At 43.6% G+C, this 14,016-nt stretch overlaps 1 protein-coding gene across 2 annotated transcripts in view; it reads left to right on the top strand.

The window, feature by feature from the left end:
- The first annotated feature begins 503 nt into the window (after positions 1-503).
- TRIM9 (tripartite motif containing 9) overlaps positions 504-14,016 on the top strand; it is a 56,104-nt gene continuing 42,591 nt past the window's right edge. For both annotated transcript variants that reach the window (XM_088149928.1, XM_088149927.1), the window contains exon 1: positions 504-1,343. In XM_088149928.1, the coding sequence (XP_088006054.1) occupies positions 504-1,343 (840 nt within the window). The remainder of the gene's footprint in view (positions 1,344-14,016) is intronic.

Raw genomic sequence — 14,016 nt, 5'->3', positions numbered from 1 at the left:
GAACCCCACACACCGTCACACACACACACACCTGCCTGCCCCTCCCGCCATGACGACCAGTTGCATGTCCGAGGATGTCTATCAGGCTGTGCCTTCTCCATCGCTCCGGTTCAGAGGCGCTGTCCGTCTTTCACAGCAGCACCTCCGCCTATCCGTTATTCATCCAGAGGAGCAGGCGGGGGTGGGGGGAGAAGCAGGCCGGCTGAGCGAAGTACCCCAAGGCAGGCGGGGTCTAGGCGACCGCCTTGGTCCAATGGCGCCTCAGCACTCGGCGCAAACGACCAATAGCAAGCCAGGAGGGCGGGGCTCACGGAGAGGTGGGAAGGCTGCAGGAGTCTGGCGCTGGCATTGCTGATCTGGCTGGCTCGAGGCGAGCCAAGCTGGAGACGAGCGCGGCTCGCTGGCTGGTTCGCTGTCCGTGGTACTGAAAGCGCGCTCACTGTTCAGCCCGCTGTCCTACTGGCGGCCGCTGGACCGCGGCTCCAACGCCTTGAGAGAGCCCCATGGAAGAGATGGAAGAGGAGCTCAAATGCCCGGTGTGCGGCTCCTTCTACCGGGAACCATTAATCCTACCCTGTTCACACAACCTGTGCCAGGCGTGTGCCCGAAACATCCTGGTGCAGACGCCAGAGACGGAGTCACCTCAGAGCCGACGTGCCTCAGGGTCGGCTGGCTCCTCATCCGACTATGACTACCTGGACCTGGACAAGATGAGCCTGTACAGTGAGGCAGACAGCGGCTATGGCTCATACGGCGGCTTTGCCAGTGCGCCCACTACACCATGTCAGAAGTCACCCAATGGCGTGCGTGTCTTCCCTCCAACTGTCCCGCCAGCTGCACATCTCCCACCGGCTTCAGCTGCTGCCTCGTTGGCACCAGTGCCACGCAATTCCTGCCTCACTTGCCCGCAGTGCCATCGCAGCCTAATTCTGGATGAGCGGGGCCTGCGTGGTTTCCCCAAGAATCGCGTCTTGGAGGGTGTCATTGATCGCTACCAGCAAAGCAAGGCAGCTGCTCTGCGCTGCCAACTGTGTGAGAAGGCACCCAAGGAGGCCACAGTCATGTGTGAACAGTGCGACGTCTTCTACTGTGACCCATGCCGGCTGCGCTGCCATCCGCCACGGGGCCCCCTGGCTAAGCACCGCCTGGTGCCTCCAGCTCAGGGCCGGGTCAGCCGGAGGCTCAGCCCACGCAAGATCTCCACTTGCACTGACCATGAGCTAGAGAATCACAGCATGTACTGTGTGCAGTGCAAGATACCTGTCTGTTACCAGTGTCTGGAGGAAGGCAAGCATTCCAGTCATGAGGTGAAGGCGCTGGGCGCCATGTGGAAACTCCATAAGGTCAGTCCTGGGGTAGGGGCATTGGGTAATGAACAGAGCAGGTATGATAGAATCCCCTGGCAAAAGATGAAAATCCTTGTTTCAGTCTTTGCACTGGGTCCCTGTCATCTTTCCCCTAAGTATCCACTGGTCTGTCTTCTCTCTTTCTTACAGCTGTCTTTCTTTCTCCAAAACAATTTTATTCCAATCCCTTTTGTCTTAGTGTACCTATTTTACTTGTCCATAAATGTTTACTGGAGTACAGCTCCCATCATACTCAGCCAATGATGGAGTTGTAGCCCAACAATGACTGAAGGCACGCTGTGAAACATAGCAACAGTTCTGGTCTTCCTTCTCTCATCTCTTGATTTTTTCACCAATGCTACAATCATAATCCTTCATGGCAAGATGGCTCATTCATCAATCCATTAGCCTATCTTTCTATTCCCTCTCTTTCCTTCCTCCTCTATTTTAAACATTTATCCAATTTGTAGTTTTTATTTTCATCAAAGAGCTTCTTCCTTCCTTACCTTTTCATCAATTTTTCTCCCTTGATTTCCTCCATCTTATTCTTCCTCCCACCTCTAATGAGTCAGTCTCCCTATCTGTAAACAGACTTCATTTCCCAGTCTTCGCTTCTCTTTGCTGGAGTGCTAGCTGTCTATCCTGCCAACTAATCTAGGTGTTCTGAGAATGCATCTTGATTTTGTATCCAAGAAATTCCTGAGCTGGTGGGCCACATATTTTGTCTGGACTGCCCATCTTCTTTATTGGCTGCCATTCAAGTGTTTGCACCAAGCTGCCTGCAGTAGCAAGCAACAAGATGCTGGGGGGCTTGGTGGTGTGAGTTTTACACTGACAGATGAATGCAGGTGGAGGGAGGAAAAAGCAAAAAAGCAGGGATGAGACTGCTGCATCCTTCCAGTATCCTATACTCATATTACTAAAATTAACTGGCCTTCCATTTTCTTTTGAATGTCCCTTTGTCCTCATTTAGGCAATGTTATAATGGACTTCACTATAGAATCTTTGTACAGCTAGAGGCTGATAATATACTAATTCCTGAAATGAGAAGAGCAGGGCTTCTATAATTACCCAACTCTCTTTGTGCTAATATAACGGTAATGAGTACAGACTTTATACTGCCTCAGTGATGGCTGGATGATGTTAGAAAACATTATAAGTCACTAGTGGAGAATTGGCCTGAATATGGAAGATGGCTCTTCTTACCCCCAAATATGCTGTGATGTGTACTGTTTATTCTATAAATGGAGAAGGTATTTTGGATACGATCAAAGGAAGGTTGTGTTCAATACAGTTCCTTCACCCGCATTAACACTGAGCACTGACATTGAAAAATGGATCCCAGGGTTCAGTCTGTCTCAAATTAATCTCTCAGTTGGCTAGCTGATGAGGAAAGGCCCTTCGAGAAAGGGGCATTCAACTAAAAAGAGATTTGAAACCTGTTGGGGGAGACTTTAAAGGTAGCAGAATGGGTGAATGCAGTGGTGCAAAGAAGCTGTATAAGAGTAGATTTCTTTTCTGAATATGAGTTGCTTCCTCTGCCTGGAGGATGGCATATTTGCCCATTTCAGTTTCTCCATTTTTAATTTTTGCATGTACTGTATGTCAAGTCTGGTGTGTTGAATTTAAGGATTCCCCATCCTCCAAAAGAAAAGTTCATACAGAAAAAAATACTTCTTTAGGTGCACAGTTCTACTGATGTGTGCCTTTTGTCTTAATGTACCTACTCTTTACAAATCATTTCACTAATGTAATAGAAATTTGTATATAATTCTCACAAATATATGGATTTTTGTGCAGATTTTCGCTAATGAACATTTATTGTAGTGAACTGATTGCATAATTGGGAGAATTCTGAATTCTGAAAGATAACTTTCAGTTTATGCATTGCTTTGAAAATGTGGACTTAGATATGTTTGCATCTGATTTCTCCCCATCCCTACTCTGCTACTTGGTAATGCACTTTTCTTCACAAAGTGGCCAGATATTCATGACGTATTAAAAACAAGGCCAATATGTGCAAAGCTGAGCAAAGCTGAAGTAGGGATTTTCAGTTCATGGGGTAGCAACACATTAGCTCTTATAGATGACCCTACAAGGTGTCGCAAAAGTCAGTGCAGTTTTAAGCTTTAAAACTTAAAACTGCACTAAGACTTTTGGGACACTCTGTATAATTCTTATGGCTGTACCAGATAGAATTCCAGTCAAAGGATTCTACAACATATAATCTATATTTTACTCTTTTCTCAATTCCTCCACCTTGAGCTTCTGTAAAATGTTTTTTGTTTGTTTGAACTGAGTTATCCCTCAAAACATAAGGGAAGAGAGAAGGATCTGATTTTATCTCCCCATTAAATGTCCATTTCCCCTTCCCACATGCTTGCCAGCCATGCCTATTTTTCGCATAGGATCTGGCTACATGGTAGCAACCCCATCTCTGAGGTAACTAGGGCAGAGAAAAGTGACTACAAAGAGGATGGATATCCTCCCATTCCACATATACCTATGGAACATGCAGGCATTTTTACCTACTCCTTGCTGTGCTGTTTAGGTACAGAGATAGGATTGACACTTGCAATATGACATAGCTAGGGTCTGGGGCAGGAGGTGACTGCCCAGTGACTTCTGCCCAGAATGGGCTAAAATAAACAACACAAACAAACAAAAGACACTTCATGGAAGCTGACACACAGGGAAACCAAGTGGACCTTCAATTGCACCACTGCAGCCACCATCTTGATTTTTTTGACCACACCCTGCAGACATCCCTGAAGACACCATAACTTGTTTAAGTACTCCTTGGGAATGTATAGCCCAGGCTGGCTGGATTGAAACCATGGATTAACTTGTCAGACACCTGCCAAAGTCTCCCCTGCTGACTTGTGGTCTCCTAGTCCAGCTGCTGGTTCTCCTTTTTACTCTGTATGCCAGCGCTGTGAAGAATCAATCAGCATCGTCCAATAGCCTTATACTCTGTTTCTGAGTAATTGTTTTAGACTAAGGCTGAAAGGAGAGGGTAAAAAGTGGGTAGAGATGAAGAGGAGAAGAAAGAAGAACCATGCAGAGAACCAGGGACTGAGAGCAACTCACCAGGGCCCCACAAAATCTGAAGTTGCTAATGGAGAGGAAAAATGAACTTCTCAACCTCTTTTCCTTGCTTCCAATTGGTTCTGCCCATTAGGGTACAATGTAAAAGGCCCTTGTGTGGCCTCTGGCCAGCAAACTTTTCCTGTGGAAGCACAGCCTAGGACTGATTTTTGTAGAATATACTGACATCGTTTCAGAGCTGGCTGTAATGTCAGGGGCCTGTTAACATGCTTTAACCATGGGAAATTGCTACACAACCAACACAGGAACAAAGCTCTGTTTGTCTTGGCAAACAGGACAATGTTTACTGCTCAGGCAAGCAGAAGGAAGGAATTCCTCACAATTTGTATCTGTCAACTGCTTTCCCAAGTTGACAATGTTTTATACTATATCTGGAGCATCAGTGCACTTTCAATAGCCTTTTATTTTATTCATGTATTTATTTTATTTCATAATATTTCTAAGCCACCTCAGTCCCAAAGGCTTCTGGGCAGCAAACAATAGAATAAAAACAAACACAATTTTAAAAGATATCAACTAATACCACAGACTTCCTATTCCTATTAAAAACCAATGTGGTGCTCCAGTGAATTGGACTTACAGCACAATTGAATAAGATAGTTTTAGCCTGCTTATGAAAAAACTCCATAATGTGTAGGCTACTATGAGAAGATCGGGCCCTTTAGTTATCTCCCATATAACTTGGAAGTGGAGGAGACTTTCAACAGGTCCTCTTGTGATGACCAAAGTGGGTGTACAGATTCTATTCTGGCAAGGTGTTGCTTGATATAATCTGGTGCTTTGTTATGTAAGGCTCTAAAGATAATGACCAGAACTTCAAATTGGGTCCAAAGTCTACTGGTAATCAGTGCAGTGACTTTAAAATAGGTGTTATTCTGCACTGGTGGGATTGTCCCACCAGGACTCTGGTTGCTGTGCTTTGTCCCAGCTGTAATTTCTAGGTTGTCTCCAAAGGCAGCCCCACACAGAGTGCATTGCAGTAGTCCAGCCAAGTGATGATAAAAGTATGAATTATGGATACCAGGGCATCCTGGTCCAGGTAGGGCTACAATTGGTGCACCAGCCACACCTGGGTGAAACACTCCCCACCCCACAAAAAATGTATGTTACATGAGACCCAGATTAATTATTCCTTCCCATTTTTTTACTCCAAGTAGCTTAGTTTGAAATGCTTCTAAAGTCAGCTGATAAATATTAGTCACAAAAGAAGTGAAGTGCACCAACACCCCCTCCCCCCAAAATAATATTAGTGCATAATCCAAACTGGTTTAAATGATAACAGGTAGCAACATCTGATCCTTGGCGGAACCCAAAAAACAATTAGCAGGTTTGAACCTGGAAATCCCAAGGCTGTAGGAGGTGAGGTCTCAAAAAAACAAAACATCCCCAAAGGAAGGCAGCAGCCAACTACTTGTGTTGTCATAAAACAACAACCCTACATGGATGTATCTGTGTAGTTATGTCAACCCTTCGAGTTAGACCAGACCTGAACACCAAAGCCTTGAATAATAAAACTACTTTTATGATAGGATTACAGCGACAGAATCTTGCAACTCTGAATGTGCTTCCCCCCTCCCTGCCTTTATCCTAGGGAGAGTCAAGTCTGAATTGCTTTCTCTACCTCCCCTTCTGCTTTGGGCTCAGATTTCTCTTAGCTGATTATTGCCTTGGGCTGCGTTCTTCCTCCTCTTCCTCAAGGCTATTCTCACAGCCCATTACAAGTTGTGACACTTCATTGATAACAGTTCATTGATGATGTTGGTGAAAGCATGGTGAGGAATTGCTGCAGGCCCCTAAGCACATTCTCCCTTTTCTCCACTCACTGGGCACTGCCTTCCATAGCCATCCTGGCTTGGACTGCTACAGAAACTGAGCACCAAGCTCCTGAAAGTGCCTCCAGCTGTTAATGCCTGACTGAGCATTATATACACACACTTTGAAAGAGCATTAGACCTGTCTTTTTTTTTTTTAAAGACCCACTGGCACTCTGGTCAATTTAAGCCAGGAACAAGAAGCAGGTTCTGCCCGCTGTTTGTTGCTGATTCTGTCCCAAAGGACTGCTTCTGCCAACAAAGGATTTTGGGTGGCCATACTTTCTACTGGGGCTACTACGTTGCCATTCTGAGTACTCCAAGGGCTATTGACAGGCACTGCTGACTGCAGCCAGCATGGCCATCCTTTTGCGGGATTTATTGATATGTTCTTTAAGAATGGTTAATGAGGTCTTGGCATTCTGTGCTTAGTGGGACATGAGGACTAGCTCTCCACACTGGCACCTGATATTTGGGCAAATATAAAGGTGGTTAAACCCTCCATCATGGATATGTGATAAAGCCAGAGATGGTGATATGGCTGCCTGCTTTGAAAACTTTAATATACACGCTACTATAGGTCTTACTTGCTGTTCCTTAAGAACCTTCTCCTCCAAACCCCCCAAAAGCATTTTAACTTTGGTGAAATTCTTGGTATGGTTCTACTCATTTGGCATGACTGTTCTGCTCTTTGCACCCCTCAGCACCCCCTCCCCCCACATATGCTAAGTGCAGCCAACAGTTGCCCACCCTTAAGTCACATAAGCACAGCTTAAAAATCACATAATCATCCTTTTAAAGTGAATTAAAGTGATACTATTTCTATTTTCCCAGAACGCCCATCGACACCCTGAGAGATAGCAAGGGATTGGTGGAAATATATAGCAGTTAAGATTCTAATAGGCTTCCAGTCTTGCTTGGATTTTCTGCTCCGTGTGGAAAGACAGCATATTTCCTAATTATTGTTGCACACGCTCTCCTTCTGTCTCACGTACACAAACACACGGCTGCATTTCCTTCCAACTTACTTTTCTAAAAGCCCACAATCAGCCAGACACATATCCAGTGGGACTAGAGAAAGTACAATTTGCTCATCAAGCAAAGTATAATTAAAGCTAAATGTGGAATCAATTTGGTTGGGGGAGAGGCGATGCATGGATGCCAAACACATTAGTATTAGGCACAACACTGTGCAAATGTTGTGGAGTTAGTGCACATGAATGTAATCACTCCCCCACAGATACTTCACCCAGGCTATGGCTTAGCATATTGTGTGACCCATGTCTGAACAGCATATGTGAGTGGCACATGTTTATAGGTGTGAGAGGGAAAACACTAAGGTAGAATTGGACACACATCTCTTCTCCACCCCCCAAATACATTCCAGTGTACTGTAGAGAGACATGCACATTTTAATCTCCTTTATCAAATGCCAAAAGAGCATTGTACACCAAAGAAAAAGCAGTATGTTCCTTTCTGGAACACACTTAACTACCTCATTCTTCATTACATTTTCCTTTTACATTTGAAGCTGGGAGCCCTTGACTGAACTGCTGATGTTTTTAACTAATCCTCCTGCGTTCTTGCCCTTTCCCTTCCTCCATCCAGCTTCCTCTGCCTTCCTTTAGCTTCTCCCCCTCCCTAGAGGCCTTTTCACTCTGCTCCAGTAATCTCATTTCTCCCTGAAGCAAGTGGGCATCCAGGCACAAAAGATGGCTTGCTAATTACAATCTTGGGGTGGCAGAACCTTCTTCAAGGTCATCTGAGCTCAGGACCCCCTTACGCATGGCAGGCATGGAGAGCAGAAGTTGGGAAATGCCAAAAGGAGGAGGAGCAGGTCGATGGGTGGTTTAGTAAGATTCTGATGCAATATTTTGCAAGAAGAAACCATAAAGCATACAAATTCATCTCCTCCAAAAGCTGCAAAAATCACCCATCTTTCTGTAAATAATCCCATAGTCCTCAGAGTGGTTGAATGAAAGCTGCCTGGAATGAATGAGAAGGGGTGTGAGAACCTTACTAAAGTTGTCCTCTTGCCTAACATGCAGTCTTGAGGAAATAATGAACTTCTTTGTTCCTGCCTGGATTTTATTTCCCATTTAAATCCTGTGAGTGGTCTCCTAGCCTTTATTTGAAAAGCCGTGCGTGTGTATGTGTGTGTGTGCACATGCACGCCTTCAAGTTAGTGTTGACTCCCTGCAGTTTTCTAGGCAAGATTTCAGAAGTGGTTTTGCCATTGCCTGTTTCCTAAGGCTGAGAGAGAGTGACAGGCCCAAGGTCACCCAGCTGGCTTTGTGCCTAAGGCAGGACTAGAACTCATGATCTCCCAGTTTCTAACCTGCTGGGTTCCAATCCATCCACACACCATCGAGTTTATCTACATGGGAGAAGCAAGGATGGTTTGCAAGGATAGAAATACTATATACGGAGAGATATAGTGAATGATAAACTGTGAGCTAATTTTTAGCTATGTTTCTGTTCTTTTTCTTATATCAGGCCTTTATTTTCTTTGATTTACTATGCTTATTCCCTCTGTATACTCTGCATAATGTTGTTTACCCTGAAAGGGAAGAGCATGGTGGGTATGTATATATGGTTTCAAAGCTGTGTTCAGACATTCATTCAGTGAATGGCTTTTTCTGGAAGTTATGAAAATGGTCCCATTCCACTATCCAGAAAATGGGCATAAGAAGAACCATCTTTACTAGCAATGGCCAGAAACAACTGGGTACACTTGCGTCTACATTTTATAAAGATATCACCTTCTGTCATGAGTACTGTGGCTTTGTATATGCCACTTAAAAGGTTGGCATCTTTAGCCCTACCCTGATGTATTTTGGCCTACTAAAATCTCAGGTGCCTGCTAAGAGAGGTCAAATTTTATAGCCCTCTTAAATTATACCTTTAAAGCAAATATGCATATAGTATACTGATTGCCATTGTTAGTTCTATTGCTGGTTCAATTGAAATGATGCTCCAGTTTTAGGTAGGGTTTAATTTTCACTTACCATGGATATTTTGATTTGAATTTTATTTTAATTAATTAAAATTAATTTTGGGGTTTACCATAGACATTTTACTGTATTTGTATTGCTGTTAACCCACAAGAGTGATAAAATTAATTAAATAAATTAAAATTAAAAGTCGTTCTCTGACTTCTTAAATTTCAAGGCGCTTTGCTTGCAGATAATTGTATTTACAAAGGCCAATCAAATTGCTTAAAAAAAAAATCTGGGGTTCTCTAATGCTAAATGTTGTGCCTTCTATTAAATCTCAGAATTGCAAACTGCAGTTGCCAGAGTTTAGATACAACTGTATCAATGATTTCAAAATTTATAAACAGGCCCTCATCGTACACAGCTCATTAGTTGAAGATATTTATGCAGTTGATCCTTTTCGGTCAGAAACCTTGTGATGGCAATTCTGGAACATCACAAGTTTTGCAGCTTTGGGTCAGGCTTCACAGTGGACCGGAACCACTTGGAGAAGCTCACAAGAAAATCCAAGAACTGAGAATAAGGAATATCTGTTGAAAAAGTTTAAGAAGCCATAACCCAAAGAATTTCAGCAACCACAGCGATTAAAGAACTAGTCACTCACACTCTGGTCACCTTGTGGCTTGGCTACTGCCACATGCTATACATGGGGCTGCCTAGAAGCTTCAACTGGTCCAGAATGTGGCAGTGTGGGCAGTGATGGGCATGCTTTGGTGACACACCTGCTTCATGGGTTGCCAGTTTGCTTCCAGGTACCAATTCAAGGCACTGTAAGAAGCTGCAATGTTCAGTTCCCAACAAAAGCAACTCCCATTGAAACTGATGTAGATTCAAAGAAAAGTTCATTTATTGAGGAGCAGTGTAGAGTTCTAGAGCATTGCTGAAACTAAAAGCCCCTGCGCACCAAACAGAATTTTACCCCTTTCCTCTCCCCCCTTCCATCTCATAGTCCTTCTTGCACATGTCACCAGGTCTCTCCTGGTCTCACGCTGGTACAGCCTTGGGCTTTCCTGAGAAACAGATAACAGTCCATCTGCGCCTAACGGTTCATCTCCTTCTCCCCGCCTTTCTTGTAATGGCAGAAACGAAGCAAGAAAGCTAGCAAGATGGTTAATTGATTGTGAGGCTTCTGACAGGCACTGGTTGTTATTTATAAAGCCCTACATGGCATAGGGCCTGGTTTCTTGAGGGTCCACCTATCTCCCATATTTTCTGTCCGGCTGATTCAATCAGCAGCACCTGTCTTCTGGGATCAGGTTCCCCCTGAGATCCAGGTGGCCCCCTCCCTGCTAGCATTTCAGAAGGCCATAAAGACCTGGCTCTCTATCCAGGCTTTTAGCTAGGATGGAAGTAGCCCCTTTCAAGGTGTGGATGTGTTTTGTTGCTGCCTAAGGTTTTTTTTTTCCTGTATTTTACTTGTGAACCGCTTAGAATCATTGGGAGTCAGGCAGGGTACAAATTTAATATATAAATAACTAAATCTGATTTAGAGAAACAAGGTTGAAGCCATCTTGCATTTTGTTTTTCTTCCTGTCCTCCATAATGGACGACGTGGACCCCTCTTTTCAGGGTTTGTCTTTTTCCATCAGTCCTTTTGTGGTGGCCAGATTTGTTCTTGTCTTGTTTTTTACTGACAGTGTAGGACAGCATGGCTGGCTGGGGAATTCTGGGAGTTGAAGTCCACACATCTTAAAGTTGCCAAGGTTGAGAAACACTGGTGTAGGAACTAACTCTCATACTGTGCTGTGTTGCTAAAGGAGAGGTTGTACCAGAGTAAGTGGACCACAAGACTTCCTTTCCAAAGGCTGCTTTCTACACAAAAGAGAAGAACCAAACTGAAAATGCAGGGAGGTGACCATTCCCTAACCTAACCCTAAAAGTAAAGGCTACTTTGAACTGAGCTCATCTCCTGTCTTACTGATGGCAATGAAGGGTACTTAGAAGGTAGTGTGCATAGCCTACGTGTGACTACTTGGGTGTAAACAGTAGTAAATGAAATGGATGTGGGTCCCAAATAAATGCATATAGGTTTGCAGCTTCAGTTCTGAACATAATCAGAGAATAACTTTACATTTCTAAGAATTCCCCCTCTCCTGAAATCAAGGGAATGAGGCTATGTAACCCCTACCCACAATTATCCCTTAGTTTGAGTGATTGTAGATCCAGTTCCTATACTTCTTGGACAAGCTTACTCCCTAGAAAGCTTCCTTATAACCCTTATAATGTTCTTTACATTCCTTTGTGGGGGAATTAAATGGGGCAAGGCTGATGAATGGTGTCATTATAATTAAGAAACCCATCCACTGGCAAGCTCGCTCTTAATGATGACGTTGCTATAAATTGCCCAGGAAAGAAATAGCAAAGTATTGCATTCAACCTTCCTGCCAAGCTAAGCTGAGGATCATTTTCCTGACTATTAATTTTCTCCCTCACCCCTTTGCCCTCTTATCTCAAAACTCTGGCACCAGCACCTTTTTCTGAACAGGTGGGAAGGGGATAATGGGGTGGGAGGAAGAAAGAAAAGTGTTTCTACCTAGTAACATTTCCAGTCGCTGCATACCAGATGATCTTTCCAATTCCAATTACTGTGCCTGACTCATTTTCTTTCTCTTTGCACAAAGGAAAAAGGGAATGAAATGGAAAGAATGAAATCCACCCTCCAAAGATGGGGATAAATTTTACAGTGGGGAGTAAGGTCTTAGGACAGATTTTCTTAAAATGTAGTGGACCCTCCCTCAGCTCAGTGGATGTTTCAAAGATCAGGTTGGAGAAATATTTGTCACTGTGCCAGAACCTCAGGTTGATCTTGGCCTAATTTCAAAAAATCTCTGAAAGAAAGTCAAGGGACATCCTATCAGTGGCTTTAACTATGCCCACTACCAGCATGTTCTCTATGAGTAGACTTGCTACCCTCTGGAGAGAAAAATCTTTTTACCCCTGCACTGTGTGGTTCCAAGGTGAACATATCAACAATGCCAATCTCTCATCTTGTCCTTCACCCTAATTCTGGAGCACATGATTTTTCTGAGCAACACAAATGGATCTGCCTCTTCACTTCTGTTTCTCATTATTAAAAGCATTAAAATGCTGCCTCTGGCTGTAACAAGCCAGGGAGAGGAAAACTTTTCTAGCCAGTCTGGATTATTCCAAGACACTTGTCACACCTAAATAAGAAGAAAAGATTTATATTTTACTGCGCATAAAATCCTTGCCCTTTTTGTCTAGCAAGGCAGACTCATTTACTTGCCAAGGTCTGCTTGGCCATGGCACTCAATTTTGGTGCCCAGGGATGAGTCTTAAAGCCCCAGACATCTAAGGAGAATTTCATAGGTTAAAAATATTAAGACATGTGACCAACATCACCTTTCTCTCTTACAATCACTATTTACAAGACATGATTACTCATCTCACACATGTAAATTCTAAGATGGCTGTTCACTGTTTGTGCCTTCCAATCATCCCAGAATTTAGCAGCCCTCTCAACGACTTGCTTTAGTTTGATTGCCAGGTGAACTTTTACTCCTAAATGACACAATCAAGATCTCTACCTGATCCAGCATGCTACACTAGCATAGACCAGAAGTACCATTTTTGTTTTGCTTCTGAGAGCCCACAAACAAGAAGAGCCTGAAGATGATGGGCTTTTCCTTCTGCTCATCCTCAGCATTCAGTAGTCAATATTCTCTGCTTCTACCCATGGAATTCTATTGAACGACCACAAGTGAGCTACCTGATATTGTCCTGCATCAACATGTGAAATCTTTTTTTAAGCTCCTTTAAGCTGATATCTGCTGCCAAATTCTGTGGATAGTGAATTGTATCTAATGCAGAACAAAAACCAAAAACTAAACAAACATTATTTTTTGTACTAGATCATACACTTTTCACTTTCTTTAGGGCAGGAACCACAATCTTAGACTATGAAAATGGGAGAGAATTAAAAAAAAGTCTGTCTCCGTATCACGCATGAACATCTTTTCCAAAGTTTACCTTTCAGTTGTCTTTTCCTCGCGATATAAAAATTCCCATGATTGTTACCTTTTTGTTGCACTGAAGAGACTGGATCCTTCTAAACATTTTCTAAAAGAGGGCAGTCAAGTTGTGAAGAATATTCCCAAGGCATCTTCCCCAAAGATGTATTAGGGAAATTTTGGAGGAACTGCTTGTTTTATTTTAGATTCCTTTCTAAACTATTCTGGGCCTTTTTTTTTTTTAAAAGGGCTTTCTACACTGTTACTCCCCCACCCCCTAATCAGAAGCTTTCAAATGGTTGCCAGCCACTAGCCAAGCTCTCTCCCCCAGGCAGGGCCCAGGCCCAGGCCAAGACTATGAAGCAAAAAGCTTCCTGAACATGAGGCCCTCTGGACGTAGTGGACTGCAGCTCCCAGAATTCCCAGACAGCCTAGTTAATGGCTTGAAATTCTGGAAGTTGCAGTCTCAAAACATGTGGAAGGCAGCAGGCTGAGGAAAGCTAAGCAAGGGGTTGGCCAACTCAATAAAGAGACAGCAGCCTACTTCTTAGAAAACATGAAGATGGCCAGACTGATTCAGTTTAATAGTTCCTGGTACTTGTTTGCCTTTGAGTCCTGCTGATTGTTACTCCTGATTAAAAAGCTCCCCTGTTTTTTTGATGCACCTTTGGACTCAATCATCCAGATAGATTGCAGTCTCTCTCCTCAGGCCATGCTAGCTGAGGATTCTGGGAGCTAACTCCAAGATATCAAGAGAGCACCAGGTTGGGAAAGGTTACACTGA

This window comes from Python bivittatus, unplaced genomic scaffold (assembly GCF_059951505.1).
Source record: "Python bivittatus isolate LINGU-HERP-01145 unplaced genomic scaffold, Pbiv_v1 ctg000580_np1212, whole genome shotgun sequence".
Classification (NCBI taxonomy): Eukaryota; Metazoa; Chordata; class Lepidosauria; order Squamata; family Pythonidae; genus Python; species Python bivittatus.
The sequence above is the reverse complement of the archived record's forward strand: the minus strand, read 5'-3'. Positions and strand labels throughout refer to the sequence as shown.